We start from the raw sequence: 19,626 nt of genomic DNA, 5'->3' as shown, positions 1-19,626 counted from the left end.
CATCCGGCACGGCCGTTTTCACTTCAAACTACAATGTGTGGTAGATGAGTGCGTGCGTGTGTGTGTCATCGAGTGGTATATGGTTCAGTGAATTTACAGGGTTTCACCATTTCTTACCCTACTCGATAAACACTTTCAACATTTTATTCAATAATAATAGTGTATTAGTAAACCACCACATGCAAAATTTGGATACAATGAATCTCAAGCGTGTATTGCATACTACACGCCTAAACCTATATTATAAATGTTTACTTACATGTCTGTAGTTTAGAACAAATTTTCTTAGTGTAAAACGGTTAAGAAATCAAAGGAGCTGTCATCAAAAATATTTAATTAGTTAAAGTAAATGTAAACCCTTGCCGATGCACTCGTCGTCCTACTTTTTGCTCTTACTTTTTCTCTTCACTTTTTTTCTCTAGCATGTGGTATGAAATTTTCCTAAATAATTAAAATATTCCTTACATGAAAATTAGAAACAAATTGTATCAATATGATAATAATTGCATACCTTCTGGCGATTTACAGCGCCAGCGTGTATCAATGTTTCCTGTTCGTCATGCAATTAATGTAGCTATATTGTATACATTTAGGCACTTAGCAACACAGGTGCAATGAGTATGCAACAGAGCAAATTTTCTAAGTTTGCTTTAGTAATCTTTTTTACAGCTTACAGATAGGTTTGCTGAATTTTAGCATTACTGTCATGTTTTAACTGATTTTCAGTAACAGTAACTGATTTACCAGATGCATTTCAGTGATGCAAATTTTACTGAAAATCAGCAAAATCAGTGTCAAATTTGTCGTTTCACTGGTTATCAGAAAAACAAATTACTAAAAATGCAGTTTTTTTTTTAAATTAAATCGACCTGTCAGCCAGAGCCTCAAAACAAAACAATGCGATGCTCGCTTGCACGTCATGTGCAACAAGCTAATTTGGTAGGCGCTTACTGAACCATCAAGCTTGTTACGGCAAAATACAGTATAAAAACTGTATCAAACGTTATGGAACATGAATGAACATGAGCTGAACGGACAGTCTCTCTGCACATCGATAAAAACCCCAATATTAACGGGTTTTAATCTATTCATCGCGGGTTTTACTGAGCCATCACCTATATCAGAATAGCTTGATATGATGTCAGTAAAATAGTTCAAAATTACGTTTCTTTAAAAATACTGTAACTGAAATGACTACGGATCGTTCAGTTGTTTTTTTTCTTTACTAAACTACGGTAAAAAAAACAAGTGTATACATTCATACGTTACATGAAGGTAAATGATTGTTTAACGAGCGCTTTTATGACAGTTTTATTTTTTTATTGGGCGAAGGCATTCTAAGACAAAAAGGCTTGTTTATAAAAAATTGCTGTTTAATAAAGGACTCTAAAATTTATTAAAGAGCTTTCAAAAAGTGCATACAAAAAAGCCAAAATTGATCCTGAAGTAAAGCCCATTAATCAATAATTAAGTAGAAAGGCTGATAAATCGTATAATCATATTTTATAATGTGAAGAAAAATAAAATTACTCCATTTGCCAACCCTGCACTACTCAGCGACCAAATGTGTCCCTCCGTTCGGGGTGCAGCGTTGGGTACCATTTCCAGCCGTCGCACCAAACAGGGCCGCCAGTGCCGAGTGTTTTCACCCGGTGGGCATTTTCATCCTCCACCGCGTTCGCGGTGTTGCGGTATCTCATTAAAATGTTCACGGCTTTTATTTAACTTCTTTTTTTGTGTGTTGGTTTCATACCGTGTCATGCTGCCGTGGAATTTTTGGACCACACGCACAGGTCACATGGCATGGGGTTGAAAGTGCGGACGGGATAATGTTGCGCTTTCGCATCCCAATCACCACGCGGGGAGCGTTACCAGTTGGCAGTGGAGAATCAAAAAAGGCCACCGCCTAAAGCTATGCAACGCACGCTAGCGGTGCGGTAGCTTTTAAAGAAGCTGCTGCTCCTAACTAAGTGCTCGGCCTTTAGTGCCTTGAAGTGTGTGTATCGCTTCAAATTAATCGCATTTCACTCAATCGCGCTCGCACGGTGGACGAAACCGCAGCTGTGTCGCATAATGTAAACCCTGTTGCGACCTTGCTGGCGTATACCTGCGTGCCCCCGTGTGTCATTCACCACACAAATCAACTTCCCGCCGCCGCGCGAAAGCACGGCAGAGCGCGCTCGCGCACTACCTGATGAATTTCTGATGAGTAAACGCAACGCATTCGGGGACGGCGCCCAGCATATATTGCATGGGAATTGGGCTGTACGCATCGTCGGTCCCCGTACTCCATCCCCCCCGGTACTTCATTATCTTTCCGCCTTCTCTCCCTCTGGCATCCACTTTTTCTCTCCCTCACGCTCTTAAACCCGTGTTGCCATGTTTATAACTTGCGGTGGGACCTGCGAGCATGGCGGTAAAATTTATATGAATTTTCAAATTGAAATTTGTTTCAATTGGCCCCTGCCACGGGTCCATGCGAGTGAAAATTTATATATGTGTGAGGGCAAGTGGTGGTAGCCAACCCTTCTCTCCCCCCCCCCACCCACCCCTTTTCTTACCTTCTTTAATGTGGTGGCAAACGAATGCATGCCAAGCGCCCGGGTGAGCCCCTGGGTGCAAAAGTTTTCCAACGCGTACGCAAAGCGGGTTACATCTGTGCAAAACCGCACACAGCCCGTTTGCGTGTCCTTGCGTGAGGTAGAGACGGCGGGTAGGACGGCAGGAAAGCAACACGGCAAATTCCCTAACCGATACACGTGGGATCGCGCCGTGTATCGGGCCGTGAAAAGGGTCATAATTCTTACACCACCGAAATCAACCCAGTGTACAACTACTGGGTTTGCCCGCTGACACCTCTTCAGCCTGCCAGCCAGCCATGACGTTGGTGTGCCGGAGAGCATCCCCCTTGATGAAGGGGGGTTTGTGTTGTTGTATTTCCGTTTTTGTTGTTTCCCCGCTGCTCTAGTCCCGGCTGCGGCTAGACGCCGTTTGAGCAAAGAGAAGGGGTCATTTTTATGTTTATAGCTGTACCAACACACACACACACACACACACACACACACACACACACACACACACACACACACACACACACACACACACACACACACACACACACACACACACACACACACCATTCTTCCCCTGTCCCTTTCGCACACCTCTTCCCGCACTCTTTAACTACTCAGAGTGGGGACGGGGTCAGGGTGTTGATTTTGTGTTTTTTTTTCGTTCTTCCTCCTTCCCAGCGCCCACTCCGGGGCCAGAACCGGGCGTGGACAGAGCGGGACGCGCAAAATTTACTGCATCAAACAAAAACCACATGATCCCCGCTTTTGGACCTTTTTAAACCGCCCTCAGAGTGAGGAGAGGGGAAGGGGTCAGCCGCGGAAGAGGTGGGAATGAATAAAACACACAAAAATCTCCCCGATGGGTGGGAAAACTGCATGAAAATTCGCATTTAGACGGGGGACACAGCGCACCCTGTCAGCGACAAAAAAAAATCGCCATTCTCTGACCCGGCCACCCGCTGCGGCCCCGCCTTTGATCTCGGCACGGCCACACACAAAAAAGCACCATACACATGCACATCCCCAAAACGGATAATGAATGGCCAGTAGGCGCGATCGCGCCATGTGCCACCGTTTGTTGGGCGGGTTGGGCTTTCATTTCATATTTTTTATTGCGCTGTCCCGCACCGCCCTGGCTTTGGGGGGCTCGATGGCAAAGTGAGCTTAGAGGTGAGCTTTTCAAAACCCTCCCGGTGGTAAAATTTTCCGTTTTTTTTTTGGGGGGGTTTCGATGACGACAGAAATGCGCGCTCTTTTCTGGCACTCTGCTTTTGACCGCTCTTTGTTTCTGTTTGGTCCAGTGGGTGGTTGGAAAAACAACATATGTATATGTTTTACGCATTGCAGGCTCCACTCAACCACTTACACAGCTCGATACATACTGCTCGGCGTGGGGCAAATGAGGAAGGACGCAGGGAGTGCTTTATTTTCATTGTTTTTATGTCTTTTGTAGTCCTTTTTTGGTCTCGGGATGGTTTTGGTTTCAACCCACCCGGGAAGAGCGTCCAGCTTGTGGGATTTTTACCCGTTCGAACGGCCTTTCGAACCGAGCTATCCCGCGGGACTTGTAGTAAAAAGTCACATCACGTGGTCTGGCAAACGGTGAAAACACATCGCCATTTCAAACAATAACAAAACAAACGTCATGCTTACTGTATGTGTTTGTGTGTGCCAACGATTATTCATCATATTGGACTAGTCGCTGTCACTTTCGTACCGTTTTGTAATCTTTCAATTCCCTCTTTCGGCGCAGTATCTATCCATGATTATTGTCGCGATTGTCTTCCTTAATAGTTAAACTTTTTTTCACTTATATTTATGCTAAATATGTACGACAAAAGTACCTATTTTTGGTTGTATTGCGCATATTTTTGACATCAAGAGTCTTCTTTCTGCTTCTAAGCAACCGATTGTCATGGTTTTTGTCTCTAAGGCATCAGTTTTTAGAGTTGGTTACGGTTTGCTTAGTTTCTGTGACAATTTGTTGCAATACTGGGCAGACGATTTATTGGTTGGTTCCCTCAATTTTTTAGTGTGTTTCCACAATTTGTTGGGTGTTTTCCAGAAGTTTTTGGCTCAACTAGTTAATTTAGCCAGGTTGTAGGGTCAAATCAATTTTAAAGATCCTGTAACTCTGAGAAGAAGGCCGGTATTAATGGCCTCCTCACACAATTAAAATGGGATACTTATGACGAGAGTCCCTTTAAGAGTCCTAAACTCAAAACCGAACCCATACTGGTTCTGATCCCATTACATATTATGGTTCAAAAAATGCACATGCCGGTCCTGGATCTGATATGGAGCTTATAGCGATCCTGGAACCAATACTGAACCCATACCAGGAATCAATTCTGATCATACCAGTCCCCTGATCAAGAACCTATAACGGTCCTAGCACCGATCATGGACTTATAACAGTCCTGGAACCTATGATGAACCCATATCTGCCCTGAAACGTATCATTAACCCGTCCGGCAATGGAATCTATCATGAACTCATAAGGGTTCTAGAACCGAAAATGAACCCATACCTGCCCTTTAGCCTATCAAGAATCCATACTGGTCCTAGAACCTATACCGGTCCGGGGTTCCACTATGAACTCATACTGATCCGGAAATAGCTCCCGATTTTAATTATTTTCAAGAACAATGCCTGGAACTGTTCCTTATTCGGAACGATGCTTGGAACAGGCCCAGCTCTAGAACCGAGCAGTAGTCGACAAATCATACCCGGTAGAAAATGTGCAGCGTAGGAATAGTGTAGGAAATAAAATAGGAATTCAGCGTAGGAGTTAGCATAAGAATGAGCGCAGGAACTAATGTATGAAATTTAGAAGAATTTGTATTGTGATTGTATTAATAAGCAATCGAACGATACCAATTAATTAAGGGAACGAAACAATGATGTATGCGATACGATAAATAAATCGTGAGACAAGCCCAAACAACTATTAGAACAAACCTATAAATCGTAGGGTACCCTGTAATGAGTTCATTTTACTTGATTACAAAAAGCAAAGGTGGATTTATCCATCTCGGAGCCCTAAGCGGGGGGTTGACATGGGACCCCTATAATGTGTAAACATCTAAGCACAGTTTTATTCAATTGGTTTCCTAAAAACTCCAGAAAATGTACACTTAATAACTACTATTACGCTATTCCTATTTTTTATTAGCATTTTTTTTTTGACAAATAATCCAATATTCTGCTAAGGATACATTTTCTTTTGACGATATGTATATACTTAAGTAGTGAGGGCGGTGGCAACGCTTTTTCGCATGCGATTTTATCGGACGGCCTGTCAAATTGTTATATGGAATTTGACAGATAACGTCGGATGACGAAATCGCACGTCCGACGTTATCTGTCAAATCCCATATAAATCACGTCCGATAAAATCGCATCCGATCAGCGTTGCCACCGCCCTGAATGTAGACCAGGTTGTCTCATAGCCTGTTGTTATAAACAAATTTGAACGTCGCTTTTTGACATCACGTAAACATTTTTACTCGAGCAAGCTTTCTAGCGATTTGCCAGAATTCACAAATACTCTCTTGGTTTCACCAACTAAACGATCTTGAAAACACCTAAAATTGTCTCTTTACAGTAAATTGCAAGCTAACTCAAATCCGATCGAATTTCAATCCATTTTTATTCACGTGCTAATGCCTTGAATGCGAAGATCAATGTCTACTACGTCTGCTCTGCTAAGAAAAGCGATCGGTTCCTATGAAAATTCACTCTGTCACAAAAAAGATTCTCCCGTATTTGTACAGAATTTGATTACTCGATCATGTTTATGAGATGTAAAATCCACACACGATTTCCTAGTGTAATTTCCTGTTTCACAAATAAATAACATTGATATCAACATTTTAATTATTCTGTACTTGTACATATTTAGACATACCTTCCTTTCCATTGCAACCAACGACAAAGTCATTTAAATTTTTTATCAAAACGTTCCAACAGTAAAAATGTTATGCTTTATTGTCATGAGAGGTTTTATGGTGAAGAGTGTGTAAATATGTGGAATTGACCTAAGCCTTTAACAATTTTTTTGATAGTTATTAATACATTTTGAATGCTATAAACATTATCAAATCATGTATAGATGTGGCTTATAAGTATATACTTTAAGAAAGATTTAGTTTGCCATTAGTAAGTGAAAGAATCAAAAAATTAATCGCACATACAGGGTTTCGAATCATATAAAGGAATAGTTCAATCGATTAAGAGAATGTTTCAAAGCGGTAATGGAATCGTGCAAGCATTCTGTGGAGGTTTGCAATCATATAATGGAGTGTTGCAATCGAGTTGTGGAATTTTGGTTGATTTAAGATTCGCCATTTAACACCATTTCACTCAAGTATTGTCCATAGCACACATACAGAGCCTTCAGGCAAGTTAGATCATTAAAATCTTTAGCGAGTTTCCAGATGAGTCCTAGCATTTTTAAATGTTTGCTAATAGTTTGTTTGTAATTAAGATTGAAACTTAATTTACTGTCTAAGAACCCCTAAATCAAAAACCTCATTGCAGCGTTGAGCTATAAACTATTAACTATCTGACAGCTTGTAAGAAAAGTCAATATTCCTCTCCAACCTATGAAATGCAATGACGTAACTCTTCTCGACTAATATCATCACAGATGGTTTGCAAAGTGAAGCCGCAAGAGGTACAGGGGGACAATTTTAAACAAACGTACACCTAAAGCATACATCAGGCAGGAATCTCCAGGAATCACAAATGTTAGGTTGTTGGCGTACAAAGAAAATAATAGTGGACCCATGTTGCTTTCTTGAGAAACACCAGAGACATTCTCAAAATACCATAAGACATACTTTGGCTCACGGATAACTCATAGCATTTAGATGAAATTTGGCTCTTTCGTCCGAAAAGTTTGCCGACCGATATTTCAGGTGACTATAGGTGGATAAGATAGATCCTGTTACAGGAGTTCCCACGATTTATTGGTCAGTTCCCGTGATTTTTGGTTCGTTCCCATAATTAATTGGTGATTTTCCGAATGGATATCAATACAATTTGACAAAAAATTCTGGGAAACGACAAAAAAATCGTGAAAACCCTGTATTTCCGTTCTATTGTCAAACAAAACAAATTATTCATGTACTATGTTACTAGTAGCCAAGCTTTTTCTAGTATGCAAATTGCTCTACTTTTCCATCCGTTGCTTTATTAGTTTGTTTAATTATGGAGGTTTTGTTCAATTAATTTTCTATTTTGTTTTAATGAATTCAAATCAGAACAATTTGAGAAATTATTACAATTATGGTTGCGTGAAGCCAAGAAGAAATTAATTGCATCCAGTGCAAGAACAATGAGCAACTTATTTTATAGCTTTATAAATCGCGTACTTTTGCACCAAAAACCAGGTAATATTAATCGAGTTTAGCATCATTCTTCAAAAGCTCTCGTGCTCTGAAATAAAAGCAATCAGCCGCTGCTAGTCAACCAATAGCGTTCATGTATAGCTTTATTACTACCTGGAATGGTTTCCAATCATCGATTCCCGCCGCCGAGGCTATTGTGAAAGTAACTTAATAAAATCATGCAACCAGATGCTCTCGTATTACTCAGTATTACGCCATTGCAGCGATGCAATGATGTGTTACAACAAAGTGCTCGAACGTTGTCGCCACTGTGGCCAGCAGACGGCTGCAATTGATCGATAGTCAAGCGAAACTTCCCCCATTTTCGCGAGCCAATAATATCCATCGATTTACACCGTTTCTCGGGGTGAAAATTGGACACATTGGATGGATTCGGTACCGTCGACTCTCGATGTTTTGTATAATTTACTGCATAAAACTGGAAAGAGGGGCTATATGGCACATTTGCGTAATGATAAGCCATGTGTATGTGTGTGCTTGTGTCACAAACCGTGTCACAGCATTCAAATTCAAGCTAACGGGTGGTGGAGTGCCAGTCATGTTGTGTGCCCGTTGATCAACATTCACACTCCATTTGCTAGCAGCACCGCGAACACTGCAACAGCAGGAAAACTAATTTTTGTCCGGCAGATGAGCATCGGTTCCATTCACCCGGAACAAAAAAGACACAGTACCGCTTAGCGATGAGCTTGCTGCTTGCTTCGAACGAACCAGTTTCGGCGAAGCTGTCCATGCTCCGCATGAGTTACTTTGTAACGGGAAGAAGATTAAGAGCGCTTCAGTAGCGAAATGAAGTGCTCTGGGTCGACGTGCTCGTCACCTACCACACTGACAGATAGTGGGCAAAGTTTTGCGTGTAAGTACATCGTCCGGAAAAACGTTCCAGGGATTGTTATCTACCGCTCCTATCGTTCCACGAACGATGTTGTACACGCCTGCCGTTCGAGGAGCTGACAACGAGGGTCAACCCGGTGCCATAATGTTCCGAGCGGGACGATGCCGAGGCCCGATCCGCCGCGGTCTCACCCCTGTGCTGAAGCACACATGCATCTTGCCGTGGACATTCATTAACTCGGATTTTCAATCGGTTATATCTGCCTTTTTGTGTTTCCCCCTTGCAGCCCGCTGCTGAAGCAGATCAAAAACTCGGCCGAATCGCACATCGTGCTCGACTGTTCGACCGAGCGGATCTACGAGGTGCTGAAGCAGGCGCAGCAGATCGGTATGATGAGCGACTACCACAGCTATCTCATCACATCGCTGGTAAGTGTCCATGCTCATCCCACACACACACACACACACATATATATATATGTGCATCGTGTCTAAACTGTCGCACAAATCTTTTCCCTTTTTCGTTCACTCAGGATCTGCACACCATCAATCTGGACGAGTTCAAGTACGGTGGCACCAACATTACCGCGTTCCGGCTGGTCGATCCGGAAAACCCGGAGGTAGCGCAGGCCATCCACAACTGGACGATCGGCGAGGCACGGCTCGGCAAAAAGGTTGACTTCAAAACGGCGGTAAGTGTTCGGCCAGCATTCCTCTAAACCGCAAAGCGATTCACTTCATAAATCACACCCTGACCATCGTCGGACGTCGGTGGTTCTTCTTTCCCACGCTGCGTTACGTCGCGCCCCCCGCCCCCTGGGTTTACCGCAACCAACAACGAAAACACTGGACATTTGGACAACCGGATAATAGGAGAACGTGACCGTGATCAAGGTGAGTGTAGCCCGGCGGCCCAAAAATGCTGGGCTTTTGAATTATTCTGCCACAAAGGCTGCCCAGCCCGGACAGTTGGGCCACGGCTCGAGCGTTGAAGATTACGGCTGCGGCAGCGTCAGGTCGGACTTTTCGTGCTGTCCGACAGCTGGGCCGAGCCGTCAGCCCGGTTGACATTATTTCAATTTTCCCCGGGCAGAGGCCGGTTTTTTTCCTCGTTCTTGTTGGGAAGGGAGGAGCAATAAAAATGCAAACACTGGGACGTGCTTTTGCTCCCAAGGAAATAAAAACTCCCCCCCCCCCCCCCCCCCGGAATGGTAGGAGCTTGACAAGGAAGGAAGGGCACCCTCTTGACAGGCTTTACGTAGTCGTCGTCGTCGTCGTCGTCATGGTCGTCTTCTTCGTCGTTGTAGTCATCATTTCCGGCTGTCCGGACGTCTGACCGACGGCTCTGCAGCTCCTACCTTCGCTTCATCCAGCAAAACACACACACGCAGAGCAGGAACTCATTTTTCAACCCGCAATGACTCGGCTACGGGGGCTCACGGAAATTGGAATGAAATTTCCGGCTTCGTCCCGAGGTTGTTATATTTACCGTTGCATTGAAATTCATGTCAATCAACTGACCCAGCGGGTGGCATGAAGAAATTTAATGTAAATATCAATGAAAGATCAGACGATTTGAGCAATGGGCTTGACTTCCTTCTATTCCTGCCCTTGCCGGAATTGGAATGCGGTACAGCTTTTGTCCTCCCTAAATAGCGGCGGTACAATTACTTGTTGCTCTGCTGAGGGCGAAATTACATCCAAACAGGAAGCGGGATAATAATTTAAAGTTAACACTTCACGCTGGCTTGTGTACTGGGTGCGAGATAAACGCCAGCATTATTGAAAGCTAACAGCCTCTGCCGCTATCCGCCGCGTTGTCGTCCGGGTCCGCCTGGTCCGCCTTACACGTGAGTAAATTATTGGAGCGAGAATTTGGCCACATAACCGGCCGAACCGAAGGTCCATCCATCATTAAGCACGCGGCTCCGGCAAATGGGACGGTGCCCGTCCAGAACGAGACCGATTAAAACCATCCCAGCCACACGTCTCTAAACGGTGCACGTCGGACATTTTGGAACGCGTGTTGACGATTCATCGCTACAGCCAGGCTCGTGAGCGCATAGCATGAGAACAAGTGGACATATGGAACCTCCTTCTAATACTGGAAAATAGTTCAAATTTCAATTTTAGTATGTCATAAAATTGAGATAAGAGGATTCCAATTATTATATCAATTATTCAATCCTTGTTTGCTTTTAAATTAGCTTTGACAGTTCTTGTTTTTTCTTAGAATCAGAAAACAACACGAATACTATAGTTATCAATATAAAGAAAAACACACAAACAAATAATGATGCCTCACTTCACACAAACAAGATCTTAATGTATTTGTGTTGTGTTTGCTTTATATAGCTCTCCTCTTTTCTATATAATTCAGGTGAAGATTTAGGTAAAATAGGTTAGGCACTAGGTAATTTTAGCTTATAAATAAAATTAAAAAAAATAGGTATTCGGCACTCTTTCCTATACAGGTGATCCTCGATAAACGAGCCACTTGTGTTACGACGATTCGCTGAAACGGCGATTTCGATTTTTACAGTTTAAAATTGTTATTTAGCAGAAGTTAATGGATTTTCTTTTAATTTCTGATCGATGACAGTTACATCGTTTTTCTAAATCGTTTTTTTAAATACATGAAATCATAGATTTCAACTCTTCAACTATGGTTGTAAGCTTTGTATGGACCTATGTTTGTCATACGACTTAACACTAGAACCGCCGATGGGACTTTTTTGTCCCATCGCACTCGAAAAAGGTGTGTTATTCCGCTTGTCGTCGTGACAAACCATTGAAATTTTGTGACTTTTATTTATTTTGAACGATCTTTCGAATGCGCTAATAAAAATAATTGTATTCCATATGGTTCTTTAAAAAAATCATTTTTATCCTAGAACCGCCATATGGGACATTTTTGTCCTATAAGCAAATTTTATTGTGATGGCTGGCATCCCTGCTGTCAACGAGTGAGGGGTGTGCTGCTGCAAGTCTGGCAGCACTGGCGTGTACGCATTTTTTGACAAGGCATATCAATACGAATAGAACAATAAAAGTGCGCGAAAGTATTTGACTACATACGTGCTTTTACTCTTGCTTACTACGTGCTTATGTTTTCGCTATATTCAATCGGCTAGTCCATAAAAGCATTCTACCGTACACTCTAGCGCAATTTTATTAGTAGCACTGGTTCGTCGTCTAATAAAGATTTATTATACCTAATTATGGAGTTAATAATTATTTTACCACATGAAACCCTTAGGAAATAATAAAAATGTCTAAATATGTACACATAACGAATGGGACAAAATTGTCCCATATGGCGGTTTTAGTAAGGTTGAAAAGTCCGGCGGTTCTAGTGTTAAAGCTTGCTATGGGACAATTTTTCGACAATCTCGCAGTTCTACTGTACACGTATATTATCAAAAAACAACACATTCCAACTCAGCTGTGCTATACACACATTTACTGTTATAGAGGAAAGCACATTTGCGAATCCAATGTTTAATAAACAATTATTACGTATGTAGAGTAGGTGGATCAATTGTTTCTGTATCATGTCATCAAGATAGCGATTTTACTCCAGTAAATATAAGCATTGAATAAAATTTTAAAGATCTATATGCTTTCTTGAAGTTTAAGAAGTGTAGAACACAAGAATATTTTTTATTTTGTCTCAGTGTTTATCGAAATAGTACAACATTTCAATTACTTATTGTATCTCAACGATTTTATACCAAATGTCATTTAGTGACTATTTTAACTCAAATCAAGTAACAATAAGTTAACTGCTGACCAATAAGTAAATGCACACCATGACAGGACACATACAAAAAATATTCTAACCACAATAAAATTCCCAACAATAACAACAAACAATGCTACTACAACTACAACTACAACTACAACTACAACTACAACTACAACTACAACTACAACTACAACTACAACTACAACTACAACTACAACTACAACTACAACTACAAATACAAATACAACACAACTACAACTACAACTACAACTACAACTACCACTACAACTAGCACTACAACTACAACTACCACTACAACTACAACTACAACTAGCACTACCACTACAACTACAACTACAACTAGCATTACCACTACCACTACAACTACCACTACAACTACAACTACAACTAGCACTACCACTACAACTACAACTACAACTAGCACTACCACTACAACTACAATACAACAACTTCTACTACTACTACTACTACTACTATTGACCGACACAGCGTCCGTGCCATTCAAGAAGTTCATCCCCAGCAATCTGATGTGTTCAAATCGTTCGGCTTTGATCCGTTTATAATAAAAGAGCTAATTGCTCATATTCAAAATTTTAAAACCAGATTACTCTTTTTTACATCCGGTATCGAGAATTTCAGCATCTTGTTAAATTTTGCAACAAAACAAAAAACATTCAAAAATATCTTTCTTTTTAAAATATATCTTCTCTACTCCAGTTAAAAAGCGTTTTATAAGTGTTTTTGCTTTGTTGCTCCGCTGTTGCTGGAGCAAAGGCGCATCCGGCATGTGCCACTCAGCTTCATATTTTTTCGATCTCAATAATGCCAGGGAAAAAAATGAAAATAAATAAATGAATCCAAAACGAAAAACAAAATGTCCATTCGATCACCCAACTCCAACCCACGGTGCGCGGGTCAGAGCGCAATAGCACGCACTGTCAGCAGCTTTGCCGCCGTGTACATGCTGTGCGGGCAGCCACCCAACGCCACCCAACGCCACCCCAGCCCCGGCACACCAGGGCTAATGAAATGCCAATAATTGCTTCGTTTACATTTAACCTTCTTGTTTGATGGGACGATGGCAGCCAACTTATGGCCGATACGGCGTTCGGCCGGCGGAACGGTGCTTCCGGTCGGACGGGCCTGCACAACGCCCAAAGCCCTGGGTGCACTCGTATGAATGTTAATTTAAGTCCTCTCTACCTTCCACCCCTACCCCCTTCGGTCGATCATTTTCGCGCCCTGCTCTATCGCTCTCTTCGTCGGGCTAAATGTGGACAGATGTGTGTTGACTTTCCACGCGAGAAGCCGTACGGCTCATGGGTTTTCACTTCGTGCGCGCAATTATTCCTCCACCCTTTATTATTTCACTCATCCTTTGGCTCTCTCTCTCTCTCTCTCTCTCTCTTTCTCTCTATCTTTCTCTCTCACATTGCTGCATTCTAGGCGGAAACGGCGCTGATGTATGACGCGGTGCATCTGTTTGCGAAAGCGCTGCACGATCTGGATACCAGCCAGCAGATTGACATTCATCCGCTGTCATGCGACACCCAGGATACGTGGCCGCACGGATACAGCCTCATAAATTATATGAAAATCGTACGTACCATGTCGCTCGCCCGCCGCTCCTTTCCCGTTTCTCGTCGCAATGCAACGTTTTTTGTTTTGTTTTGTTTTTGTTTCGACAGGTGGAGATGCGCGGACTGACCGACGTCATCAAGTTCGACCACCAGGGCTTCCGGAGCGATTTCGTGCTAGACATTGTGGAGCTGGGACCGCAGGGGCTGCGCAAGAGCGGCACCTGGAACTCGACCTCGGGCGTCAACTTCACGCGCACGTACGGCGAGCAGCAGAAGGAGATCGTCGAGATACTGCAGAACAAGACGCTGATCGTGACGACGATCCTGAGCGCGCCGTACTGCATGCGCAAGGATTCGGCCGAGAAGCTGACCGGCAACTCGCAGTTCGAGGGCTACGCGATCGATCTGATACACGAGATTTCGAAGATACTGGGCTTCAACTACACGATACGGCTCGCGCCGGACGGTCGTTACGGCAGCCACAACAAGGAGACGGGGTAGGTGGCAGAAAAAAAAATCACGAGCAAATGCGTGGGGAGGTCCGTCTCATCCAGCCCGCAGCTTAATACATCTTTTTCTATGTTCTTTATACACAACTCACACACATGTATATACACACACACCAGCGAATGGGACGGCATGATCAAGGAGCTGCTGGAGCAGCGGGCCGACCTAGCCATTGCCGACCTTACCATCACCTTCGACCGCGAGCAGGTGGTCGACTTCACGATGCCGTTCATGAACCTCGGCATCTCGGTGCTGTACCGGAAGCCGGTGAAGCAGCCACCCAATCTGTTTTCCTTCCTTTCGCCGCTCTCGCTCGACGTCTGGATCTACATGGCGACGGCCTACCTCGGTGTCTCGGTGCTGCTGTTCATACTGGCGCGGTGAGCATGCCTTTTTAAGTTTTAACCTTTCCTTTTTTTCCTTGTGTGTGTGTTGCCTTCCCTCTCAGCAGCTGCTCGACGTTTGTTTGCCCGTTCGAGTGTAAGAAGCACTTGAAAGTGTGTAAAAATAGAACGCGAATGAAAAAGCACGACACGCATTCCCGGAAGCCATGAGTCGCGCACAAAACGGTGCATCTCGCACACGGGAGGCAAATAAAACAACAAAAAACTAAAAGCGAACGACAAGCGAGTGCCTCAGCAGCATGTCTGTCCCGGTCTCGGGAACAAGATTGCACCTCATTAGGCATCGTCAGCGACAGCTCAGCCGGAAATGACACCGTGTGCGCACGCTAGCAGTGGGGCGAAACAAAAAGAGGAAGAAAAAAAACGCGGAAACAGTGAACAACCAGCATGGGAAGCAGCAAAAGCAGCCGCCCCACCCGATCCGCAGCAGCCCGTGCCGTGCAGATCCTGTGCAATCGCCCGGTCGGCAATCCCTTGCAATCGTCTTCGCCGACCGACCGGACGAACGACCGCACAAGTGTAGAGCGTAATTTCGTTTTACGAGTGCAATCTAATTGAAAATTATCCACCATTTATGAGTGCCCATCGTGCAAAACCGTTGCGCTTCCCCGTTGCGCGGTTGCGGTTTCCCTCGTTGGTTCGCCCCTTTGTTTCCCACGGTTAGCGGGGGAGGGGGGGGGCACCCCCAGCGGTACCATTACTGGCCATTTCGGTGATTTGCCGCCCTTGAATGGCGCTTGCACAAGTCTTGGTAATTTCGTCCCCTTCTTCTTCGTCTCACAATCCCTTGGTGCAGCAGGGGCTGCTTCCTGGTCACGGCACCATGCACTATTTTTTTTACCAAACTGTTGCTTTCAAAGCGCAATCAGATCGGAACGGTGAAAAGAAATCAAACAAAGCTGTTCACTTTGCAAAAATGATTAATATTTTCAATCGAAATCCTGGTCACGGCACCGTATTGATGTCCCCTAGCCGAACGAAAGCCCCTGCCCGGAGCGCTTCAAGTACTGGCTACTTGTGCAGCATCGCAATCATCGAGCATCGATTACAGCCACCACAATGGGGAAGCTTTCCTACGCACACAATTGCGCAAACCTGGGCGATGGGGGGGGCAACAGCAAAATGGTGGAAACCAAAAACAAAACGAAAAACAAAGCAAAAACTGAAACGCTTCCGCTTCACGCTATCCCGCCGGGCAAGATTAACGGAGCGCAGCACAGATAACATCCGCACGCCCAATGAACATGGGCGAGATGAGCAAACAAGAGGACCAGAACAACAGCAACAACAAAATAAACAGCGCCATACAACGCCCGCTGCGCGATTATCTGCTCATCAACCAGTGCGAAGAGGAAGCATTACACACACACACACACGCACTCGTAAATACATATACACACAGGAATGTAAATAACCGACCACAAATTCAATTTGCTTTCGCTCTCTCGCTGAGTGTGTGTGTGTGTGCACCCGGACGTGGAAGTTAATTATCGCGAAAAATCACTACCCCCATGGCGGGGGGAGGGGTTGCAGGTGTGAGATGCGGCGCCTAGTTTACTAGCGCAATATCGTTTTCCCAGCAGCGTATTTCACATGTCGTGGGCGGCAGGGAAAATAAATACAACCGTTCGGTCGCCGTTGCATCATCGTTAATTTTCCAATCAATATTCAAAATTGCCCCGCTGGCTTCCCTGCCCGTAGGGCAATAAATTCTCATTTCCGTCCATTGTGTCACTCACGGTGGGTGGAGCTTTTTTTTTGTTTGGTTGTTTTGGGAAAATGTTGTTTTTCTTTTTTTTTTCTTGCTGTGGTGTTTTTGATGCAGCTTTTATTTTGCACTTTGAGCTGTTGAGTGAGTTTTGTTTTGAATTTTGTTAGTTTTTTCTTCACCGCTCTCCCGTTCCCGACCTTCACAAATGCAACAACTACAAAAAAACTCTTCTCTAATTTTACTGCTTCGTACTAAACGCTCTCTTCCTCCCCCATAACTGAACAGCTTCACACCGTACGAGTGGCCCACGCCGAACCCGTGCGATCCGCACCCGGAAAAGCTGCAAACACAGTTCACGCTGATGAACTGCATGTGGTTCGCGATCGGTTCGCTGATGCAGCAGGGGTGCGATTTTCTGCCCAAGTAAGAACCCCCAAAGTCGAAGCCCAAAAGTTTAGCGCGCGAACGGTTGAACGGATTCAAGTGCAGAGTGACGGATTTTATCCACCCTTCCTTTTGTTTTTGTGGTGTCAGAGGTTTTGACAGATTTTTCGCGCCATTCTCATTGTGTGTAATTGTGTGTGTGTGTTTTTTTACCCTCCTTTTCAATACGCCTATTTTGTTTGTTTTTTTTTTCTATTTGTAGTAGTGATGCCTTGTAGCGCTTGTTTGAAGTTAGTTTGTAGCAGCATTGTAGACCATTTGCGAGCCAGTTGCAGTGGGACGCGGTTTTTTGATGCGATTTTCAATTGGCTGTTCAATTCAATTCATCCTGCTAGAGTAACCGATTGCGGACGACAGTTCGAAAGCAATCAAGTCGGTTAAAAGTACGACGCAACGCGGGCAACAAATTAACGTTCAATCTCTAAAAGCTTCTCTACACCTTCCCGCGGCGGGCTTAATCGTGTTGCATTATCTTCTCCACGCACTAATCTCACCGCAGCACGAGCCCGATTGAAGTCCGAGCTGGGGGGGGGGGGGATCAGACAGCCAGCCCAACCAGCTCACTAACCACCGCTAATCGACCCGTTAGCGGTCGGGCGGGGGAAGTGGATGGCTCCGGCTTCATGCCAGCTTAGCCGTAAAACCGATCATTTCCCTTTGTCACCTCATCAGCGCTGCGTTCGTTCAAGCACGCAAACGTTCCCGACGTTGTGATGCGAAGAGATGTTTTAGTTTTTTCCCTCGTTTCACTGCTACCGTCGGCCGACTGTACCGTACCGTTGTGGGTGGGTTGGTTGTAGCTAACGGCTAATACGACAGAGCTTAGAGGGGCTTTTTTTCCTCTTCTTCTGCCGCATTTGTTTCCATCCTTCCACGAACAGCAACGCCACTTTCGATGGGGTTTCGAACGGGTAGTCAAGGTGCTGTTTCCTCCCCCGATCGATTGCGAGCTTATCAGGTTTCAGCGATGGATTTGTGAGCTCTGGCCGTAAGCGTGTTTTGTGTGTGTGTGTGTAGGGTACGCCAACCAGCGGAGGCAGTGCTTTTGCGAACTCGCTCCTTTGCGCTCGGAAGAAACAAGCTGAACAATCGCTCTATTCTTCAGCAGCTAATACTTCACAAAGTTTGTGAAAAATACTTCCACTTCAGACAGGGTTTCGCTCTCCAAACCTCCAAACAGACCACAGCCCAATACAGCGCGGCTACAGCTACCCTTCCCTAACGTACCCACCAACGATTGTAAATCTCAATCACTCCAGATGATTGGAGGAAGTTGCTTTTCCACTTATTCTTTCCCATCTTTCACGCACACCTACACACAAACACACACACACAGCCACAGACGTTCGCGTCTCTAGCCTTTTCTACACAGGACAGGTGAAGGATGAAGCTGTTTGGTGCCGCCGGTTCACAAACGGGGCGAGATTGAAGTTTTGGGCTGAAAAATAGACACTACTCATGCATCGTAGGGCGCGCTGTTTTCCACCTCGTCGAAGCAAACTTTCCATGGATGACGGCGCGTGTGTGTGTGTGTATGTGTTTGAGTATTCATTCAAAGATATTCATAACGCTCATAACTCAAGCAGCCGAGACGATGAAGGGCACAGCACGTAATTCATCACTCAAAAGCCACTTACTTTGTCTCCCTTTTTCCCGCGTGCGTTACGGTGGAAATAAATGTGTGCTTCAACAGCTTTTAACAAATGAGGGAAAGGAAGAGGATATTGTGACTTTATTCTTAAAAAGAATAAAAAGAGAAAAAGATATAGATAGATAGAGAGAGAGAGAGAGAGAGAGAGAGAGAGAGAGAGAGAGAGAGAGAGAGAGAGAGAGGGAAAGTTGAAGAACTCTTTGTTTTTGCTATGTAATTAATACTTTGCACACACAAATACATTATGGTACTTGAACTTCTCATTTGTGTGAGAGAACACTTGAAACACAGAGCTCTTTTTTTCTTGTCTTTTCTATTCTTTTGCACATCAATGGCACATGAATCATTTTCCAATAGCTCGCTGAATATTTTCCTTTCAATTGTTTTTTTTTTGTGCCGAAGCAATCGTGTCCCTGTCCCGCTCGATGCGCTTTGTAGCAAATGCGCCTAAATGTAGGCAGTGCGCACTGCATTCTATAGCTGACAAGCTACAGCAAAGCGCACATTATTCCTGGTAAATCGCAAACAAGCTACAAACAACGATAAAGCCAGCTTTTCGCCAGTTGACTCTGTCTTCCACGCGCAGCATTGGAAACACACACAAAAACTCCCCAGTGAAAGATGCGAAAAGGATACACCCTCCGAACGTTGCGCTGCGAAACACAGCGGACTGGTGCAGAGCCCCAGAGTTAGCAGCGGGATCAGGGATTAGGCGATGGGAAGCCAAGTGTGGATAGGA

General features: G+C 44.3%; 1 protein-coding gene across 6 annotated transcripts in view; it reads left to right on the top strand.

Moving 5' to 3' along the window:
- Positions 1–19,626, top strand: part of LOC121598362 (glutamate receptor ionotropic, kainate 2) — a 115,648-nt gene that overhangs the window by 72,275 nt on the left and 23,747 nt on the right. For 5 of the 6 annotated variants that reach the window (XM_041925118.1, XM_041925101.1, XM_041925090.1 and 2 more), the window contains 7 exons: positions 9,109–9,250; positions 9,355–9,513; positions 9,695–9,715; positions 14,037–14,189; positions 14,279–14,667; positions 14,797–15,057; positions 17,078–17,215. In XM_041925118.1, coding sequence (XP_041781052.1) covers positions 9,109–9,250; positions 9,355–9,513; positions 9,695–9,715; positions 14,037–14,189; positions 14,279–14,667; positions 14,797–15,057; positions 17,078–17,215 — 1,263 coding nt within the window. The remainder of the gene's footprint in view (positions 1–9,108; positions 9,251–9,354; positions 9,514–9,694; positions 9,716–14,036; positions 14,190–14,278; positions 14,668–14,796; positions 15,058–17,077; positions 17,216–19,626) is intronic. The other variant, XM_041925072.1, reaches the window with a different exon arrangement.

This window comes from Anopheles merus, chromosome X, assembly GCF_017562075.2.
Source record: "Anopheles merus strain MAF chromosome X, AmerM5.1, whole genome shotgun sequence".
NCBI lineage: Eukaryota > Metazoa > Arthropoda > Insecta > Diptera > Culicidae > Anopheles > Anopheles merus.
Note: the sequence above shows the minus strand (reverse complement) of the source record. Positions and strands in the feature narration are given on the sequence as shown.